This window comes from Aulonocara stuartgranti, assembly GCF_965226115.1.
Source record: "Aulonocara stuartgranti genome assembly, chromosome: 8".
NCBI classification, from domain to species: Eukaryota; Metazoa; Chordata; class Actinopteri; order Cichliformes; family Cichlidae; genus Aulonocara; species Aulonocara stuartgranti.
The window spans coordinates 22,588,915-22,611,498 of NC_138959.1; the positions used below are offsets into that span (position 1 = coordinate 22,588,915).

General features: G+C 43.8%; 1 protein-coding gene across 2 annotated transcripts; it reads left to right on the plus strand.

Annotated features, from left to right (window-relative positions):
* Window positions 1-53: 53 nt before the first annotated feature.
* Window positions 54-18,967, plus strand: cbx7b (chromobox homolog 7b). 2 transcript variants are annotated; one of them, XM_082543869.1, is made up of 7 exons: window positions 54-427; window positions 11,034-11,077; window positions 13,750-13,815; window positions 15,561-15,627; window positions 15,746-16,088; window positions 17,715-17,945; window positions 18,033-18,967. In XM_082543869.1, the coding sequence occupies exons 1-6, from the start codon at window positions 359-361 to the stop codon at window positions 17,903-17,905; spliced, it is 780 nt and encodes a 259-aa protein (XP_082399995.1). In that variant the 5' UTR covers window positions 54-358; the 3' UTR covers window positions 17,906-17,945; window positions 18,033-18,967. The 2 variants fall into 2 exon arrangements, with proteins under 2 accessions (XP_082399995.1, XP_082399994.1); XM_082543868.1 differs by having other exon boundaries at window positions 17,715-18,967.
* The last annotated feature ends 3,617 nt before the right edge of the window (window positions 18,968-22,584 follow it).

Consider the following 22,584-nt stretch of genomic DNA (forward strand, 5'->3'; position numbering starts at 1 on the left):
AAGTACTATCACCGTCTTTGGTATCCGTATACACGCTGCATAATAAGGATGATGGGGAAGCTGGTGGCGCGCGCCGGAAACGCGCTTTGGGCCAGAGCGGGCGCGCGCGAAGCGGTGTGCAGATGTGTCGCAGATTTTGTAAAGTCACTGGACGCATGGAAAGAGCCAGCAAAAGGAAGTCGCTCTGGATAAATGGGCCTTTAAACTTTCAGGAAAACGAGGCAGCCGAAGGAGACACGCGTGGAAGAAGACGTATCCGAGGGAGGGCTGTCATACGCAGTTAACGTTAGCTTAGTTTGTCGGGGAGAGGGACGTTACTTTGACAGTTAAAAGCCAGCGGACGGCGGCGTGCGAAGAGATGGAGCTGTCAGCGATCGGAGAGCAAGTGTTTGCAGTGGAATCAATCGTCAAGAAAAGAGTTAGAAAGGTAAGCGTGTAAAAAACAAAATGCGGCCAAATTATCAGCTTCTCTAGCTCTCAGCACTTTAAGGAGACACGCTTTTTTTTTCTTTTGGTGAACCAGAATGCTACTTTAAAGATGCTAATGAAAGCTTTGGAGATTAAACGAGGAGAGCAGCGTTTCTAAGCTGGTTATCTAATTGCGGAGTGTATTGAGGGAGCAGGTGAGCGGAGGATGTCCCTTTAATTTGACACGGAGACTGTTGTTCCTGTACTACAGCTTAAAGTGTCAGGTGTTTGGCTTATAAGGCTTGAAGGAGGACGCGCTATCAACCCCAAAATACTCTGCCTTTGGGCCCATTTGCTCGCTAATTGTGTTTGGGTCCAAGTTACCGTGTTGTATTGACATGTGTAGGCGCGACGCATTTGTTTACTCGCAGGGCACAGGAGGGGAGGGGAGGGGGGGGGGGGGGGGGGTGAAACTAGTGGTTTCCACCAGTGTCAACAACTAATATACAGAATATAAATACAGTGCTAAAGATCCACTTACATACTTGTTTCCCAAGTGAAATTAGCGATTTGCTGATATGTCAGAATCAGCATTTATAGCAGTCAAGGAATGAAAATGTAAAAAGTGAAGAAGAGATGAGAGAACCTTCATCCATGTTATAACTGTTAATGTTGCATAGTTTGTCCAACAGAGTTCTCTGCAACATCATAACAACAACCAGCAACCAGTGGATCTGAGTGCATCAGGCGGGCAGCACATGCATAATCCACAACTTGTTGTGACAATAAAACAAGATTATTTTTAAACTGTATTCATAAATAACGACTAACATTAAAGTCATTTCTTGTGTAGTATATTGTAGTAGTATTAGTATAGTAGTCGTATGTTGATATGTTGGCCAATATATCAGATTTTTAAAACATCAAATATCAGTATCAGTCTTTAAATTCTATATTGGCTCTAATATTTATGTGATCTTATTACAAGGTTTAGAAATGATAGGTAATAAATGTATTTATTACAGTCAAACATATGAGGTGCTTTTAATCATACAGTCTTTTTTTGTGTATGTGTAACTAGTGATTAAAATGAAGTCGGGGAAAAGCGGTGATTTCACCGACTGAGAATACCGTTGAGAGCCTGGAAGTTATTATTGGATGATGTCACAGAGGATGACTAATCTGAGTAGATTCGCTAGTATGTGGAAAACATACAATACATTTTGAATTGTGTTAATTATAGATATCTTCTGATGACATCATGGCAACATCTTCCTGCACATTTAACGAGAATGCGACGAGGCCTGAAATAGATAAGAAATAAACTAATTTAAAGTTTGATTTGTTCCATTTCAGATTTGTAGTCATGCTACTGTGTTTTCATGTGATATACTTGTATAATATGTTACATTTAGGATTTCTAATGTTGTTTATATAGTTTCACACATAAAAGCTTAAAAGAGACAAACTTACTATGTACCACAAAAAAAGAAACCACCTCTGGTTGTAGCAAACGGCACATTTCAATGAAATCCAAGACACTGATGGAAAAGTTACTGTCACGGTTCTGGGTCAGGTTCGACCCAGCATTTTGAGTTCTTATGTTTTGGTTTATTTTTGAATGATTGTTTTGTTTCTCTGATGCTATGATGATTATTATTATTAGAGTTCCATGTTTTTTGTTTATCCGTGTTTAAGGATTTGTTGTTTCATGTATTGTTTGAGTTGCATGTGTTATATTCTGTCTGCCTCTCTGTCTGCGTCTTTATTTAGTGGTTTCTTGTTTCCTGTTTTATTGTGAAGGTCTGTGTCTCATGTGAGTGTGTTCAGTTCTACTGCTCCCCTGTCTCGTATAGTCCAATTTCTCCCAGCTGTGTCTCCCTCCTGTTGCCCATTCCCTGATTACCACCCTGTGTATATTAGCCCTGTGTTTTCCTGTGCTCAGTGTCGCGTCGTACCATCAGATTATGCCTGTGTGTTTCTGTTCTCAGTATTCACTTCATGTTTTGTCTTCATGCCAGCAATAAAGCTGAGGTTTTGAGTTGTATTCAGTGTCCGAGTCTCGCATTTGGATCCTCCTCTCCATCCGCCTGCACACAGAGCTCTGGCAGAACGACGCGACCAGTAATGGATCCAGTGGACTCCGTGCGGTATCGGCGACCCGCAGTTTCTACCTTCCTCAAGGAGAGGGAGAGGCAGGAGGCTAGGTGTACCTGGGAGCACGAGTCACCCTTCGATGGGTCTCGTTTGGCTCTGGGTGGGCCCCGCAGCTTCCAAACCGCGATGGCTACCGCCGTTCCATCAGTTGTTCTGTCAGGGATGCGAGGGGGCAAGTGCTCTCTCTCAAAGGCAGCAGCTCCTCAGTTTTCTGGTGTCACTCCGCCGCTGCTCTTAGAATTCAGGCCCTGCAGGAGGGGCAAGCAGTGGCGAAAGAAGGATTATGTGGTGGAAGACACTGGGCTTACTCCACTGCTGTCATGGTACGACCGTGTGGCAGGCAGGAGGAGGACCCAATAGCAATATTCACAAACACGGGGATGAACTTAAGAAACACAGCTTTAATGCTGGCAGGACAGAATACAGGACATGCAAAACTAAACCGGAAAAACGTAAACTAATACTCGAAGGTAGACACAGGGAGATCCACACAACATGAGGGAGAACGCGACGCCGAACAGAGGGAGACTCAGACAGAAATACACAGAGGGTAAACGAGGAAAGTGGGAACACACGGGGAACACAGGTGACACTGATAATCATAACGAGACAGGGCGGGGTGAACTGAACATGACATGTACAGGCGTGAGAGTCACAAAGTAAACAGGAAGTGCACAGAGGTTCAGACAGGAGGAGAGAGAGCACGGGGAAAACACAGACATAACGGGCTGGGGAAACATGAAACAACCACAAAGGGAGACGAGGGCTCATAAATACATAGAGGGCACACAGGGGGGAGAGAGAGCACGGGGAGAACTTAGACATAATGGGCAGGGGAAACATGGAATAAAACATAAGGAGAGACGAGGGCTCACAGATACACAGAGGGGCACACAGGGGGTAAAAGCCATGAAGGGAAAACACTTAGGGAACAACACAACAGGGCAACTCAGAAAACATGGCCTAAGCAAGGAACAAAATACAAAAATACAAGGAACTAAGAATACTGGGCCCACATGGCCCAGGACCATGACAACTGCAGTCCTTTGCTTTGTTTTTTGGGACTTCCACGTTCGGAGCTACACAAACTTCCCGCTTCTTCGTCCCAGCCCGGCCCACCGAAAGACTTTCGGTCCGGTCTGCAGGAGGATTCGCAGTCTGGCTTACCTCCCTCCTCCCAGAGTGAGCGACGCTCACGCAGCCGTCGCTCCGCTGCCTCTGGACAATCAGCAGTGGTGAGCAACAGACTGTTTTTCTCATGCTCCTCCTGAACTCATGAATGTAACGAACAATAAATCCACCTCTAAGACCCTGAAGGCTACCTGCCATGCAAGTGAATCTAAATCTGCTAACTTAGAGGTAGTTGAGTCTGTGTTTGTTAACTCTGTGAACTCCTGCTCTGAGGATTTAAGAACCGGTTTTCATTCGGCACAATCTGAACCCAGTGTTAAAATGACTAAGACTACTTTACTTGAATCTGGGGGGAGAAATTTTCGGACTGCTGTGAAATTTCTGGAGGCTGCAAGTTCTGTTTTCAAGTCAGCGGAAAGGGAGGTGGTTAATGTTTCTAAGTCAGCTTTTCAGCCATGTACTTTTCATCAAGGGCACAGGCAGTTGGTAGGGACTGAGATTGCAGGCTGTAACTTGGGCTCTCTGAAGGAAGAGGCTGGCTGCTCCCCAAGGACATTTAAGGACTCTAGTTGCCCCTTTCTACAATCTATTAAGACTGTGGCTCCTCCTAGGGACTGTTCTGTATCCCTGCTGGATGTGTCTGAGGTTGCCCACTCTGCAAAGACTATATGCCCAGACCCAGTTGGCAATATTGTGCATTTTGAGGTCGTTCCTGAGCTTCTCTCTCCTCCTGTTCCTGCTCCCAGGGTAGCTCGGGCCCAGCGTTCCCCTCCACCCATTTCAGTACCTCGGGTGGGAGGGGCCGGTGTTCAGCTGTTGCCAGCACCTGTTCCTGTGTCGGCTGGAGGCTCAGGTGAGCCCGTCCAGCAGTTGTTCTCATGTTCAGAAGGCTCAGGAGGATTAGCTCAGTCACCTTCACAACCACCGTCACTACAACCTCTATTGCAGTCCCTAGCTCAGTCTCCACCTCCACCACATTCAGCCCTGCTACCCATAGCTCAGTCATTACCAAAACCAGACTTACTACAAACTTTGTTACAGCCCAGTCAGTAGCTCAGCTGGTAGAGGAATCATTAACTTTGTCATCAGTTCAGGCCCCAGTGCTTTCACCCATTCAGTCAGCCACTCATCTTCACCCTCAGCCAGGGGTCCCAAATGGCTCTGGCCCTGCATCTGCTCCAGCTGGAGAGCCCAAGGCGCCCGTCCAGCCTCGTGCCTCGTCAGCTGGAGGGCCGGTCGGGCACGGTCGGTCCCCTGAACTGTTTTGGCCCTTGTGCTGTCGACCTCCGGGTTGACCCCCTGAACTTTTCATGGACTCCGGTTATTGGACTCTTGTGCTCATTATTTTTTTTGGGGGGGTTTTTTTGGGCTGTCGGGAGACAGCCCTTGGAGGGGGGTTACTGTCACGGTTCTGGGTCAGGTTCGACCCAGCATTTTGAGTTCTTTTGGTTTATTTTTGAATGATTGTTTTGTTTCGATGATTATTATTATTATTAGAGTTACATGTTTCTGTTTATCGGTGTTTAAGGATTTGTTGTTGCATGTGTTATATTCTGTCTGCGTCCTTCTTTAGTGGTTTCCTGTTTTATTGTGAAGGTCTGTCTCATGTGAGTGTGTTCAGTTCTACTGCTCCCCTGCCTCGTATAGTCCAATTTCTCCCAGCTGTGTCTCCCTCTTGTTGCCCATTCCCTGATTACCACCCTGTGTATATTAGTCCTGTGTTTTCCTGTGCTCAGTGTCACGTCGTACCATCAGATTATGCCTGTGGGTTTCTGTTCTCAGTATTCAGCAGTCACTTCATGTTTTGTCTTCATGCCAGCAATAAAGCTGAGGTTTTGAGTTGTATTCAGTGTCCGAGTCTCGCATTTGGATCCTCCTCTCCATCCGCCTGCACACAGAGCCCTGACAGTTACAACCTTTATGTGTTTGACATTTTGACCTGAACAACCTTTTTTTTTTTTTTTTTTTTTTTTTTTTTTGCCTGTCCCGTTTGGCTCTTTTGCCATCAGAATTGTTGTCTAAAGACAAAGAAAGATGCCCAACGGATTTACTTTACCAAACTGACCATCCCAGCCTTGCCGTAATGGTCCATTTGAGTCACCTTTTATTGTTTATTTTATTTTCACTTACTGAATACGGGACAGACTTGACTGGGGGAAAGAAGGGGAGAAAGAAAGAGGGAAAGAGAAAAAGCTGAGAAGAGGGACGGGGGAGAAGGGCAAAAGACAAAAACCAACAGAACGGGCAGAGAAAAAAAAATGCATATATCAATCACCTGGATCACCTGCTGAGAAAGAAAAAAGAAAGCAAGCAGAAGAGAACAAGAGTAATAGAATAAACAACATCACAATGATATATGGGAATATGACAGTAAATACTAAATGTTAAACATTATTGTGCAGCACATAAGATCAACAGAACACAGTGTGCTTTGAGGTAGGAGCCAAAAAGGGTGTAGTTTGTGGGTGTGATCACCCGTGTGTACACCTGTGAGCATGGACGCGCTTGTTTTTTGTTTTTTAAAAGGTTCCTTCATGTAATAATCTGCTAGAGGGTGTGGGGGGGCCACAGCCCCGTCCTCCAGGGCATGAAGCAGGTGTGGAGGAGATCAAAACTCCAGACATCCAGAGGCCCCCAGAACACAAGAGACCAAGGAAGACCAACAGAGGGGCAGCTGCGCCACTGTCCCAGAAAGAGCTGAGGAGAGTCCCAGATGAGGGCTCACTCAGCAGCCGCGGAGCAGAAGCCAGGGGGAGTTGCAGTGACGCGCCCGTGAGCTCCGCCGGCAGCCAGCTGCGCCTGAGTGACCGAGCCCCAGGCCGAGAGGCCGGGGGCACCCCACCTCCGAAGTGGCCCGAGCGAGCCCCAGGCTCCAGGCCCCGATAAGCGGCCGCCAAGGAGTGAGCCGGTGTGTACCTGGACGCCCATCCCCGGACACAAAGAACCACCAACGCACCGATGTCTGAGGGGGTCCGCCACTGGCAGGGGAAGTGGTGGTAGGGGGAGATAGGCCTCCAAACCTTGGAGGGCCTGAGATGTCCCCAGAGAGGTGGCGCCTGACACCCAACCTGACATATAGACACAGACATACAGGCACACACAGATACAAACATCCATTCCCACCCTCATGCTCTCATATGCACTCACTCCACACTCAACCAACGTGGAGACAGACATAAAGAGACGTTGTACACACGATCACACTCCCCAAGCGTACTCTACAAACCGGGTCTAGGTGCCCCCGCCCCTGGAGGGGGGAACTGCACCCAGACCCAGGTGGTGTTTCCCTTTTCCCTGCGGTGGGGGGAGGCAGACCGCCCCGACTCCGTAGCAGCAGGAAGGCTCCACACTCCAGACCGCAGTCGGACGGCCAACTCCTCCTCCTAGTCCTAGCCCCCCTGCTCCAGCAGGTCGCAGAGAATGGGGGTGAGAGAAGACTCCAAACCTCCCTCCACCCGCTCATTGTAGTGTTGATGCATGTGTGTTCTAAGGTGCATTTAAAACCCAGGAGGGCTTGGAGCTACCTGCCAGAGAGCAGCAGGTAAGCGCATGGTCCCTCCTGATAGCCCTCAATGTCTACGTGTATTTAAAATTGAGAGGTGGGCAACGATGCCAGGGGTGGGGTGTACACCCTGATGGTACTTTGGATTCCGTGCATCGTGCCCACCCCCAAGATCCTATATGTATGTGTAATGAGAGTGTGAGTAATGTGAATGTCTAAGTTGTGGGATAAAATTGAGGCAGAGGCAGCCAGAAGGGGACAGAGAGGGGGGGGGGGGGGGGTAGCCTCCTCTGCACCCTGGTGACATACCCCTACTCCAAGGCCCTGCATGTGTGGGTGGTTGTGGTGGAGCGGGAAGAGGGAGGCAGCTGGAGATGGGGAGGGAAGGAAGGGAGGGGCAAGTGACCCCTCCCTGGGGCCAGCTCCCCCGCTGACCCCAGTAGGCACCCCCATACTCCGCGACCCGCCAGGGAAAGGGGGCCCAGGCCCATCCAGACCGGGGCCCAGTGCAGTAGCGCCGCCCGGCCCCACAGAGCCCGGGACAGTCCACCCAACCCCACCACAGAGAAAACTGCACCCACCCCACCATCCACTCATCTTCCAGACTACATAAGACAATAAACACCCAGGCTGAGATCTTCCTCCACCTCTCCTGTATCTCCCCCTCCTGCAGAGGGAGCTCCTGAGGAGAGGAAAGCTCCTGCAAGATGTGACAATCTCCCCCACCAGTTGAAGAGCCCCTCAGGTGGCTCGACGCACCGGCGGCACCCTGCTCCAGGGCTGGGCCCCCATGCACCCACCCGCCCACAACCCCGGCAACACACCAACCAGGACCCAAGCCCCCGAGGCCCGGTCCGGGTCCCAGCCCAGAGACGGAGCGCCCCCAGAACCTCACGCCCATCCCGGACCCACCCAGGGGCAGCCAGGCTACCAGGTCAGTAACCCACGTCCGTCAGCACAGACCCTCCCCTAGCCCCGCTGCACGCAGCCGCGAGGAAACAGTCACCTGAGAGCCAACAGAGCCCCTAACCGGACATGACCGCTACCCCGGGTTGAGCCCCCCAAGGAAGATGCCTCCGGGGAACCCCCCGACGCCCTAAGCCTGTCCCTACCCCCACACCAATCACAACAGTGAAAGCGGGACCAAACTATGACCCCCCACCCCCACTAGGTGATGGAGCTGATCAAAGGAGCCCAGAGCAATTGATCTGATGTGGTGGCAGAGGCTGTATCAAGACTAATGTAATCTAATAGATAATTTCTATATTGGTTAGAGTTAAGATTATTTTTATTTTTCCAGTTCATGAGGACTGTTTTTTTGGCTATGCATAGGGCAGTGAAAACCATATGGGCGATATTCTTTTCTGAAGTGACATTATCTAAGCTGCCCAACAAACACACTAAGGGGGAAGTTGGAATGTTACATTTCAGACACTTCGATAAGTCTTCACATATCTCGCGCCAAAACTTCTGAACTGGTGGACAGAACCAAAGAGCGTGGATATAATTGTCCGGTGAATTGGTTTGGCAGTGTGAGCAGTTGTTGGTAGACGTAAAGCCCATCTTGAACATCCGATGACCTGTATAGTGCACTCTATGTAATATTTTGTATTGAATTAATTGAAGACTGGGATTTCTAATTAGATGAAAGGTTTTTAAGCAAATCTGAGACCAGAAGTTTAGGTCTAAGTTAACTGATAAATCCGCTTCCCATTTTGCAATAGGAAGTGATATTGATTCATCTGTTTTAGAAAGCATTCTGTATATTTTGGATAGTAATTTGGGGGGTTTAAGAGTAAGAAATTGAACCACACTTGGTGGTGTTTGTAGTTCAACTTGACCCGGTTTAAATTTCTTTTTTACTATGGATTTAATTTGTTGATATTCTAAAAATCTTTTCTTGTTGATCCCATATTGTGTAACTAGTCCGTCAAATGAAATAAATTCTGTTCCTTCTAGTATATGTTCTAAATATTTGATTCCTTTATCACTCCAATCTGAAAAGTTTATCATATTATTGTTTTGTAATATGTCAGGGTTGTTCCAGATAGGTGTACGTTTGCATGGGATTAATGAAGACGCCGTCAATTTTAGAAACTCCCACCATGCTGTCAGAGAAGAGCTGATGTTGATGCTTTTAAAGCATTCATGTCGTTGGATGTTTGAGCTGATAAATGGTAGGTCTGAGATCTCTAGATTATTGCAGAGTGCTTGTTCTACATCTAGCCAAGGTTCATCTAAGAGGGTGTGTTTTAGCCATCCTGAGATAAACTGAAGCCTGTTGGCTAAGAAGTAGTGCTGAAAGTTAGGCAGTTCTAGTCCTCCTTTATCCTTGGTCTTTTGTAGTGTTTTTAAGCTTATACGTGGGGGTTTATTTTTCCAAAGGAATTTGGACATACATGAATCTAGAGATCTGAACCAATCTTGTGGCAGTTTAGTTGGGATCATTGAGAATAAATAATTTATTTTTGGTAAGACCATCATTTTTATAGCGGCAACCCTTGCCATGAGTGATATGGGTAGACATTTCCATCTAGCCAGATCATCTTCTACCTTCTTTAAAAGTGGGATATGGTTTAATTTAGTTAGATCTGCAAGCTTGGGAGAAACATTAATACCTAAATATTTTATATTTCCCGCTTGCAGTGGTGTAGAAGAGGAATTATGGAAGGAGCAATTAATCGGTAGGACTGTAGATTTTGACCAGTTAATTGAGTAATCTGATATTCTTGCAAAAGAGTTTATCAATTCAATCACCCCAGAGATATTGGTTTGTGAATTTTGGAGAAAGAGTAACACATCATCCGCATAAAGGCTGATTTTATGTTCCACGTTCTTGCATTTTATGCCCTTAATTACTGAATTCTGTCTAATTGCTGCTGCTAGTGGTTCAATAAAAATTGCAAATAGTGAAGGGGAGAGTGGGCATCCCTGCCTGGTGCCCCTCAAGAGACAGAAGCTGGAGGATGTCTGGTCATTTGTTCTAACAGAAGCTGTTGGGGAATTATATAATATTTTTAACCAGTTTATGAAAGAGGATCCAAAACCAAATTTGTGTAAAGTTGCAAATAGAAATTTCCAGTTAACTCTGTCAAATGCTTTTTCTGCGTCTAAAGAGAATATTGTAGTTTCTAGGTTTTTACTGTATGAGTAGTCTATCAAATTAAGTAATCTACGTGTATTTGTTGATGAGTGCCTACCTTTTATGAAACCAGTTTGGTCAGGATGAATTAAGAGGGGGGTTATTTTCTCCAGTCTCTTTGAGAGAGCTTTGCAGATTATTTTAAGGTCTACATTTATAAGGGATATTGGACGATAGCTTGAGGGATATACAGGGTCTTTGCCTGGTTTTAGCAGGAGATTAATGTTTGCAGAATTCATATTTGATGGAAGTGACCTGAACAACCTGATACCATCAAATCTAACTGCCTGGCCCCGCGATATCACATCCAGGCAGTTAAATCAGTTTAAATGTGAAAATGCTGCACAGAATAGCGATGCACTCCCTTAAGTTGCATCAAAATGAGACATTGTGCGTCTGAGAGATGAGGTAATTGTTGATGGGCTGATTTCATTGTGCTTGGCAGTGGTTCCCAACCTGGAGGTGAAAGCACTCACAGTAGGTCACAAGATCCACTGAGTGGAGGAAAAAAGAGAAGAGAGGAGCAGAAAGTTTTGTTTTGGTTTGTTTTTTGTTTTTTTTTTGTCTGGTTTTTTTGTGGGGTTTCTTTTTTTTGGGCTTGTAATTTGTTTCTTCAATTACTTAAACAGTTCATAACGGGGGGGACAAACACTACTCTCTATTTGAAGCTGCTCTGAAACTTTGTCTCCACAGGGGAATGTGGAGTATCTGCTGAAGTGGAAAGGATGGCCTCCAAAGTGAGTATGTAGATTAGAAGAATAGGATGGATAACATGAAATGGAACTGAATGTGACTCACAGAGTGGTCTGCAAAAGTCTTGAGCCACCCCTCATTTTTTTTAAAATATTGTACTTAACAGGACCCAGTTTTGCCTGTAACTTTTTGAAAGTGGTTTTGAACAGTAGTCCTTTGGCTTTCTGAAGGTAAAACACAACTAGCATCCAAAAAAGAGCTTTGGAGTATCCTTCAAGAACCCCGGAGAGCTATTCCTAAAGTTTAAAACATTACAAGAAAGCTTGCCCAAAACACTTCAAACTATATGAAGAATAAAGTTGGTCATATTATATATGGACCTTATGGCTTGTTAAAAGTGTGCAAACTTAGATTTTGACTACAGACTGAATTTCTGTGCATTGTTGCACATGTTACAATAATTTCCATCACCTGTTTCTCATATTCCTAGCAAAATATGAAGAAATGCCAGTTGGGCCAAGATTTACTCTCCACATAAACACACTGTTCAACATTGCAATCAATCATATTTATCTTTTTAAAAGTATATAAACAATGCATCAGATGTTGTGAAATTAGAAATGTAGTAATTTGTTGAAAAACATGCCCATTTTCAATTGGATGCAAGCTGCATCTTTCAGAAAAGTTGAAACAGGGACAAAAAAAACAGGATGATCTCATGACAAATCAGTTAATGTACAGTAGCAGTATGATTGGATAATAGGACATCCTATAGGCGAGGTCTGTGCTTTGGCAGTTTGACACTGTAAGAATGTTTGTCAGAGCAAAATTTCAGAGAATTAGAGGATTTCATCACATATGGTGTGGCGTGGTGATTAGCACTGTAGCCTCACAGCAAGAAGGTCCTGAGTTCCATTCCACCAGGCTACCATCTGGCTCGGGCCTTCCTGTGTGGAGTTTGCATGTTCTCCCTGGGTACTCTGCCTTCCTAAGAACGCAGTTAGTGGGGTTAGGTTAATTAATGATTCTAAAGTGCCCATAGGTGGGAATGATTGTCTCTCTCTCTCTATGTGTTAACCCTGTGACGGACTGGCGACCTGTCCAGGGTGTACCCTCCCTCTTGCTCTATGGTACCTGGGATAGGCTCCACCCCCTACGACCCTGACAAGGATAAGCAGAAAAGAATGGATGGATGGTATTCAGAGAGAAGCTATGCAGGGGAGAACCTGTATTGAATGACCATAGTTATCAGGCTCTTAGATAGCTCTGGATTAAAGATTGACACAGTTTTATTGTGAAAATCTTTACACTGTCACTTTCTCTGACGTAAACTCACTTTGGATGGACTGAGGCAAAGGGAAAATTTGTTTTACGGTCTGATAAGGCAGAATTTAAAATTCTTTCTTGAAATTATGGATGCTGTGTCCTCCAGGCTAAGGGGTAGAGGCACTGTTCGGTTTGTTATGAGCACAACAAGATGTACAGTGGCACATTTAATCTGCACTTCTGCTAAGGCACCATTAATGCTGAACCATACTATAGATTTTGGAGCAATCTATGTATACTACCATCCAGACCACTACTTCTTCAGGTACGGGCTGTTTTATTGTAGAAGAGAGTAACAAACTGTTTTGACATGTATTACAGCAGAATCAGTTTCTAATAAAGAGCCATCATTATTAAAGAGCCATAGAGACATTAAAAAGCAAGAGGAAGGAGTTATATATCAAGCAACAGTGGGTAAATACTTTCCTTTCTTGACTACAGCAGCTGCTTTTCTCAGTCCCTAAACAGTTAGTGTTGTTAAAAGAACACAGTGGTGCTCATCCTTATGATCCAGCTTTTATTGAAATATGTTACTGACACCATGCATGAATTTAAAATGAGAATTCGTTTTTATAATAATAAATCTCGATCAATTAAACATTCAATATGTCGTCCTTGTTTTATTTCAACTTAAATACAGGTTTTAAATGGGATTTTTTTTGTGTATTGACTTTGTGGGAATGGGGTTGTGTATACTCTGACCCACGACAGCATTAAAACCACCTGCCTGATACTCTGTAGGTCCCCTTGGTGCTGCCACCCATTGGGGCATGGACACAGGATCTCTGGGAGTGTCCTTCTTTGGGCCCTGTTTGGGTTGTAGGGTAGGTCCTCTTGTTCGATTGTATTGAGATCTCGGGAGCATGGAGGTCGGGTCAACGCTTTGGGATCTTTGTCGTGTTCCTCGAGTCATTCCTGAGCAATTTTTGCAGTGTGCACGGGCACATTATTCTCCCGGGGTAAGCCGCTATCATCAGGGAGTGTAGTTACCATGGAGCAATATTTACGTGGGTGGTGTGTGTCAGGTGACATCCACATGAATGTTAAAATCTAAGGGTTCCCAGAAGAACTTTTTATTGTATGCAGACGATCAGTGTTTTTCACTTAAGCTGTCAGTGGTTTTAATGTTGTAAATATCAACATACTAAAAAATATAGAAATGCCGTTTTGAAAAGTTACACCAGGGCAAGAATTTATTTTAACTGGAGTTCTAAAGTTTGTTTTTCTGATTTAGAAATACAATAAATACACTGTGTCAGCACTTTGGCCTTGTTTTTAAATGAATCAACAGACTGATTTTAATTACCTAAATGATTATAATAATAAATTATTTATGGAGGTCATTGAAAAACGAAGAAAGCTTTTATATATGTTTTGCATCCTCCTACAGGTACAGCACTTGGGAACCTGAGGAACACATTCTGGACCGGCGCTTGGTTCAGGCCTACGAAGAGAAGTAAGGCTGCCTTCAGCCACCATTTGTCATTTATTTTGTCAACTTTGTACTTTGCTCCTTTATTTAACACAAACTGACATGCAGAGTCTAATTTTTGTTTATAAATGTGTGCATATATATACGTATATAGATACAAATTATATTATATTTTTAGGGTTTCCCCTTGGAGGCAGTGTGTTATCAGTCTGATATCTGTCTGCACTTGAATGGGGTCAAGTTGGCAGTTGCATACACTCTGAATCTGATAATCCAGCAGTTTTCCTATATTGCCAAAAGTATTTGTTCATCTGCCTTCACGCACATATAAACTTGACTCACATCCCATTCTTAATCTATAGGGTTTAATATGATGTTTGCCCACCCTCTGTAGCTTCAACAGCTTCAGATCTTCTGGGATGGCTTTCCACAAGTTTTATGAGCGTGTTTATAGGAATGTTTGATAATTCTTCCAGAAGGGCATTTGTGAGATCAGACAATGATGCTGGAAGAGAAGGCCTGGACGTTGTCACTTGGCGCAATGCACAAAGTACTGATCTCCAGGCAGTCACCAAACCCAGACTTGTCCATTGGTTTACTAGACAGAGAAGAGGGATTTAGAGATGCAAAGGGTCTGGGCTGCTCTAGAGTCCAGTGGCAGCGTGCTTTACACATCCTTATTCAACGCTTTGCATTGGGCTTGGTGATGTAAGGCTTGGATGTATCTGCTTGACCCTGGAAAACCATTCCATGAAGCTCTCTACACACTGTTCTTGAGCTAATCTAAAGGCCACATGAAGTTTAGAGGTCTGTAGCGACTGACTCTGCAGAAAGTAGGTGATCTCTGCGCAGTATGTGCCTCAGCATCTGCTGACCGCACTGCTACCGCACTGCTGATTTTTCTTGGCTGAGTTGTCATCGTTTCCTCCAGTCGCTTCCACTTTGTTATAATAACACTAACAGTTGACTGTGGAACATTTAATAGCAAGAAAATTCCACGACTGGACTCGTTGCACAGGTTTCATCCTATCACAGTACGATCCTGGAATTCACTGAGAGCGACCCATTCTTTCAATGTTTGTAAAAGCAGTCTGCATGCCGAGGAGCTTGATTTTATACACATGTAGAATTCAGTTATTTGGATTTACAAATCATTATAAATCATCAAAAAGCACATATAGAAACATAGACAGAAATTTGCATTTAACTATGACATTTGAAATAAGACATAAGATTTCTTCTTATTTGTTTGTATAACCTCTAAATTGGTACTTGGTTCTTTAATCATATATATGTTGGTGATTTCTGAAAGGAGAATTGCTAAACAACACACACACACTCAGACACACATATATAATTTTTTATATAATTTTTGGACGAATATTGAAGTAAAGCATGTAGGTAGTCTCCTTGGGCAACACTGGAAGACTATTTTTAGAAGCCTCCTTGAAAGCCCCTCTCTGACCATTTACATTTGTACGTCTGCAGTGATTCCAAAATGTCACAATCGCAACCTTTCAGCTTGAATTAATTAGGGAGGGGCCAAAGTTGTTCGGTGGTGAGCAACAGTTGTGTTGTTGTTAATGCACAGTGTCCCTATGTATGATGGCACACATGGCGTAGTTTGAGTGGTTGTTGTCTAATGTAGTACCTCAAAGCTTCCCAACATTACAGTACAGCTCTTTTCAGACTTTCTGACCCCGAGTCAGAACGCACAATTTGGCTTGGATGCTTTTCCTGCCTGACAAAGGTCTGCTTGGTTTTTCCAGAGAACAGAGAGAACGAGCTCTGGGTCCCAGAAGGAAAGGAGCCAAATCCAAAAGAATCCTTCTGCAGGTAAAGTTTGGAATTTGATTAAAAATTATATATATATAAAATTCAAACTGTGTTTCTCTCATTGGGGCCTGACAATGACGTTACTCTTTTTTTCTTTTTCTGTTTGATCTTGATTCAGAATACTGTCTACACCATGGATCTCCGCAGCGCTCACAAGATTCCCGAAAAGCCTGCACCGCGCCTGCGTCTGTCTCTGACACGCTCTCTGCTCCCCGAGGATGACCATCAGCCATACAGACAGGAATCACAACACAGACTGAGGACGAAGGAGTTCAGATGCTTTAACTCAAACCCTCCAAGTCCAAGAAAAGAGAACTGGGAAGAGCATGGAGAGGAAGACGAGGAGGAGGAGGAGGACGAGGAAGAGGGAGAGAACAGCATGGAAGATGATGAGGACAGGGAGGAGGAGCAAGAGGAGACTCAGAAGAACACAGCAAAGGAGAGCGATGGCATTTTAAATGGTATGTGTGTCACTTGGTCAGCCAGTGGACTCTAATCAGCTGCGTTTGCCTCTGGGATGCTCTCATGAGGTCAGGGGCCAGTTAATAAACAAGCAACTGTATTTAATAGATAAAAAGAATGACTTGTCTATCTTTGTTATTGCTTTTTTTAATTAACTGACTACATTAACTTGATACGAGCATTGACACCGGGTTGTTTTTGTCCCAGTCGACCCTCACTGACTAGTCCTTTTCTAAGGTTTTAAGTAGCTTGTTCTGCTGTTTGGAGTGCAAAGACCCGAGTCAGGGGGAGAGGGGCTTAAGCCCATCAATCAAGTGACTAACACAGAGAGAAGAGCAACCACACACTCACGTTTACACCTCTGGGTGGCTGAGAATCACCTACTATACATGTCTGTTGTAGCAGTTCCTGTTGTTTCTACCTTGCTGTCCTTCTGATCAACGATAAGTCCCATCCATGTGCAGTTGTTTTTCAATATGAGATACCATCCGTCCATTTTCTTCTGCTGATCCATATCAAGGTCACCTCTCCCACCCATCATAGGCTGGAAGATGGGCTACACCACCTTTCAGCACTTCTAGTGTAACTCTAGTCTTTGTTCTTCATCCTCCATCTCTCTGTTCTGTAAATGTATTGTAGTGACAGAGCATCTCCCAGCTGTCAGCAGACTATCATGCTGTTCTCTTAATGCTAGTGTTATCCAGAAGGGTGTCCAGGCCACAGTGCAAGTCTGTGAATGCACAATTGTTTGTGTTACAAATTTTCACACATCTACTCAGGCTATCTCCTGGGCTCCTCCCCACCCAGCTGCAATAACACATACACAGGGTAGACCCAGCACTCGCTGGAGAGAGTATGTATCTTTAAACCCCCACAGAGAAGTGGAAAACAATAGGGGAAAAGACATCTGGAATACCCTGTTTATCCTGCTGCAACCCTGATCCAAGCTTGAATAAGTGGAAGAAACTGGATGGATAAATTGTTTATATTTAATAAATATTGTTTTGCCCCGATAAAGAGAGATGGTTTGGGATGATTGATTTGTCATTTACTCACTATGAGTCATTAGTTATTATAGTAATTAGTGATCATTAGTTAATATTAATCTCTCTTGTGTCTTTTGTTGTCTCTCCAAAAACTGTCTTCTTTCTACCCTCACCTTTTCCCCTTTCTGTGAAAAGGGAGTTTTTCTTTCCCACTTTCGCCAAGTGCTTGGTCAAAGGAGATTGTGTGATTGATGGGGTGTTCTGTATTATTGTAAGGTCTGTACCTGACAATATAAAGCACCTTGAGGTGACTCTTGTTGTGATTTGGTGCTATTTGAATTGAATTTAACGGGGATTGCCTCCTCTCCTAGTTCAGTAACAGGGAGCGGTCTTGTTGATATTCACTGTTCTGCATGATCGTGCAGTAATCCCAACCGTAGTGTGCTCTTCTGTTTTCTGGGAAACATAAGCAGCCACGTGCACTCTGTTTTGATGCATGTTATAACATGCATCAAAACAGATCAGTCAAGGCAAGCTAACTCAGAACTCGAGTGGCAGCCTTGATGCAGTAGTTGTCTTAGTGTAAATGTACACTTTTCACCTTCTGCCTTTCTCCCTCTGTGTCCCTGCCTCAACCAGGACATGAGAGGACAGACGGCTGGAGCTCCACGGGACCAGACGAGGGCACTACATCAGAAAATATCTGGAGACCCGTCATATGTCCGGGAGAAATAACTGTCACAGACATCACCCTGAAATCCCTCACAGTGACTTTCCGAGAGTCAAGAGTGGCCAAAGGCTTCTTCAGAGACTGGGGCCTGAAAGTCTGAATTCTGGAAATGGGGTTGGCCGGTTAGCAGTGGAGGCATGGTGAGAGGGAGCTGAAGGCACCGACACAGTAGGTAAAAGGTGCCACAGTAGGTGTTTTCACTCTCTCTCTGCTTGTCTCATTGCCAGCCTCTCCCAACTTTCTGAGTGGTACATTTACATGCACAGAGTCACCTGAATATAAGCTGATCTCCAGGTAAAGTGTTATTTTCATTGTTCTTGACACTTTTCCTACAATCAGACTGAGTTGCCTTGAATAAGAAGAGCATTACATCAATGTTTATATTAAGAACAGGATTTAAAACTTGAGTAAATCCTGAAAGGAAGTTATTTTGTGGTTCCAGTAGAATGAGAGGCTTATAAAGTGATGGCCACAGTAAGGACCTTCTGACCAAAACTTAAAAAATGGCCACCATACAACTTGCGTAGCATTCTCATGCATTAAATAAGTGGATCAGCCACAGAAGAAGTCCACGTGGTACGTCATGTGGACAACTGCAAAAATCTTGCTCTGCTCCATTTTTCTAAGTGAATTTTCATTTTTTATGACAACCAAGACAACAGAAAAACATGGAAAGCTACATCTCCAGAGAGAGAGATCAGGTTATCCAAACACAGGTCCAACACAAACGTGATGAAAAGACAGTACTGAATATCTGTGAAGGCACTGAATACTGGCAAAATCATTTTGGTATCTGTTCTTTCCTTTGCCACTGGAGCAAAGACTGGGCCACATTAAGTATTTCAACTAATCATGACCAAGGTACAGTCAGAAACACTGACAGATCAAATGTGAAGAATGTCCAGACATCTGGAATCAAACAGCTGGAAATGTGTGGAGGTAAAATGGCTCAGAGTTTACTTGTATTGTTGGCATTGCTTAATGCATAGATGTCCAAAGTAAAGTTCTCCTCTAGAGATGTCTTTCAAAGAAACACAACTACAGTCGCACAGTAGTGGATAGGGGTTTTCTTTGTTACCCTAAGGTATAGTAAAGATGCAAAACACATTTCTGCCACGACAAACCATTTGAAAAGTCACCTGCTTCATAGTTAGTTTACCAGGTTTGGTTGTTAAGTGCGCGCTGCATAAAGTAAGCAGAGCGGCCATATCGCACCAATCCATCCAAGCTGTCAGTGGTGGGTCATTTAAACTGAGATTGGTTATGGCTACCTGAAACCAAAAACTTAGCTGCTTTGAGAATGAAGTATTTCTTCTCCTTGATGTCCCAAATGTCCAAATTATTGACCCATGTGGATTTAAAATCCCTGTAACTGTTTGAAATTGCATAAATGTTGATCCCGGAGGCATTTAGACAATGATGGAAAACAAGTAAAGTAGCGCTCCCGCAGGCAATTCCATGGTTTTAGTGATGGAAACACAGAGCTCCGTACTTTACGTGGATCCCAAGTTATGACTGAACACTGTGAATCGAGAGGATCTTACCTTTCATGCAGAGTCTTTATTTTTGAACTCCAGCGATGAAGTATATGTAGTAGTTTCACAGTTTAAAGTAGCACAAAACTGGAAAGTCAAACAGCCAATTCCTTTGATATTGCACTTTTCATTAGCGCCTGAGCAAATTTCTTGGCTAAATGTTTGACCTTACATTAGATCGTCTTTTTCCTCTAAGCCCATTTGCCCCATGACGAGCAAAATCCACTGACAACTCCCCACCAGCGTGATCTGAGTTTGCCATTTATGTTTGTGTAATAGTTATGGGCTTTTGTTTTTGTTTTTTGCTTTAGACATGTTAGCTTTAGAGGTGGTTCAAATTTGTCTGGCCTCTACCCTTTGACCTGTTCAACCTGGGTATCCCTACCAGGAGCCTCTGCTCCCACTGGCACAGCTCTCCTGGTCATTGAAGCACACAGGCTACATTAGTAAACATGTGAGGAAGAGAAGGGAGGAGTTCTCTGTGCATGTAAACGGAGCCACACTAAGCCAGCCTGACTGGACTCAAACATTTTGTACATACTCAGTGAGGTGGGCTTAGGTATCAGACCCATACTAACACACAGTGCTGTACCTGTAACCTGTAAACTCATAGACTGTTACTGCTGTACAACACCTGGCTTTAGTCTTGTATGCGTTTCAAAATCCTCCGAGAGAAGATTTGATCCGCCTGCATGCCTTTCTCCTCCAGTACAGTTACTATAGCGATATAAAGACGGTGTAGTCTTCTCTGTTCAACTAGCTCTTCATCTCCGCACATATAGCCCACCATACAAGTGACAAATTTGTACCAAAAGGAGAAACTAAATGAGAGAATGTATTAAGGAATTGCACTGTATTAGCATCATAGAGGTTTGTGTGTCCACCGGGAGGCTCTCTTTGCAAAGACTGATGGGTAGAATTTCAAAGGCAAAGTTTTAAAGCTGCTACCAGCTGATGTTTCGCACCAATATTCAGTCCCTTTTAATCATATCATTTGCACTGTCCTTATCCATTAATGTGATTCTTTTAAAACTGGAAATGCCTCATTAAGTCAATTACCAAAAGGCTAAAAAGCCGAGCTAATGCATTTAGTTTTGTCAACCGTGTAGCGTTCCAGCACAACTTTCAGAAAATGTGCTTTTCGGCTAATAAAACAGATAATATTAGTAACCCATCATCTAACAGCCGGCTAAGGCTCTTAGCCAGTGATAATGTCATTTAATAATGCAGGAAAACCTTTCAGTTTTAAACAAATGGTCTCTGAAAACAAAGAGGGACTAACGTGGACATTAACATGTAAAACTGGACGAGAGTCTATACTTTAAAATTTGAAACTGTGTAACTACATGTAGAGTCTCTTATGTTGGAAGCTGTAGCAGGCTTTATAAAACACTTTTCCAAACTGTATAAATCCCCAGTCACACCAGCCTAAAGACCAATAGGAACCCAAAGTAATGTGCGTAGAAGAATGCACATTTTTCCAGAGGGACCGGTGGTGTCTGAGGGGCCGCCAACTGATCTCTAGCAACCTATAATTGGTTATCTCATAACATAAGTATCTGTAACATGATATATTCACAGTAATTATGAGTAAAAGGTCATTTTGGACCAGGCTAACCTATAGCTAGGGTGACCAGATCCCAAGAAACTGAATGTGAGGGACACGTCAGCGATGCTGAGAGGTAGTCTGAAACGTTCATATCCAACCACAAAATAAAAATACAATAAATTGTTCATGTTCCAACTCTCCCAGTAAGTAAATACACTACTGAAAAAGAAAGCTCTAGTTTGTTCTTATGCTATGATGTGATGGGCTTTATATACTCCTGTATTTTTCTTTTTTATGTCTCTGTTATTCCAGTAGTTCTGTTTGCATCATTGCATAGATTGGACAAGGAATCAAAGTGCTGCACGGTCCCACATAAGGACGGGCTTCTGGTCACCCGAGTAGGTTTGGCTTATTATTTTACATTAGTTTCATCACCGGGTTTTGCTTAGAGATTCCTTCTTTCGTCTGCATTTCCATGAACATTTCTTCTAACGTTGACTGAAAAAGTTGAGTTTTTGCAGTTCATACATGACTTTAAACTAAACTTTAAAACACCACCTCGCTTCAGTTCTGCTAAAAAGGTTTCAGAACACCGAGAGATGAAAATCACAGAAATCCAAATCATTTAGATGATATTAAAAACGATTAAAGATATCAACGTTCAAAATGATCAATTCCATGACAGCTGAGCAGCCAGCGGCTCAAATAAATGGAAACCTTGACAAATGATTGCGATGTGTTAATCAAAAGTGGAAGGTTTGAGTTATCAGGGAGCGACACTGAATGATCAGTATTACAAATTCAAAACAAACTAAGAAGTAAAGCCTAACTCTGGACCCAGCAGGTCAGTCTGACTCCACAGGCTTCCACTGGGGACGCAGGAGCCGATGTGATGTGTCACATCTATGGAATCTCCCACAGAGGCATCGCATTGGTCCACATGTTGTTTATATCACACTGAGGATTGATGGGTCAGCCTCTCATGATCTTCAAACTGTCTGTGTGACAACGAGCTGCAGGGAATGGAAGTGCCTGATGTTGCCTTTTTTTTCTTTTGTCTGTGGAGCTTTTAGGGCTAATACTTCCCTTTTACACACACACATTAACACACCTTTCCCGTCCCAGTTTTTTGTTTGGCTGTTTTTGTTTTGTTTTGTTTCTGTATGTCTGGATTTCACCATCCTTCAATGATGTTACTAAGACTTGAAAAACAAGGCGACGCGAGGAGGAAGCCGGAGAGGAAACGTGTATTTTTTGGTGGTTATTTTTCTACATTGACCTGAATGTATATTTATTCTTTGAGGGTGTATTTGTCACTTCGATGACCAACAAGGATAGTTTTTTATACAGTTTGTGATAACCACTGAGCTCATGCCATACTTCAGTGTTGCTGACATGACGTAAAAAGCACCTTGGATTTGACGTTGCCTGACGTGGTTGCTCGCGCTGCTTTCGTCCACCACTGAGCGAAGAACCTTGCACTTTATTGTGATGTAACCCTACAGATTACATGCTCCGGTTTATGAAGTGTCATCGTGTATAAACTATTTCTATGGTACTACTAAAATAAATGTTGCTCATGTTTAATATCATTTGAAGTCAGCCTCTTGATTATTTACAGTGACACGAGTGACTTTATCCAGGTGCAGTTTTTGGTTCTAAAGGTTATAACAGATCTACAGTGGGTCGACATGT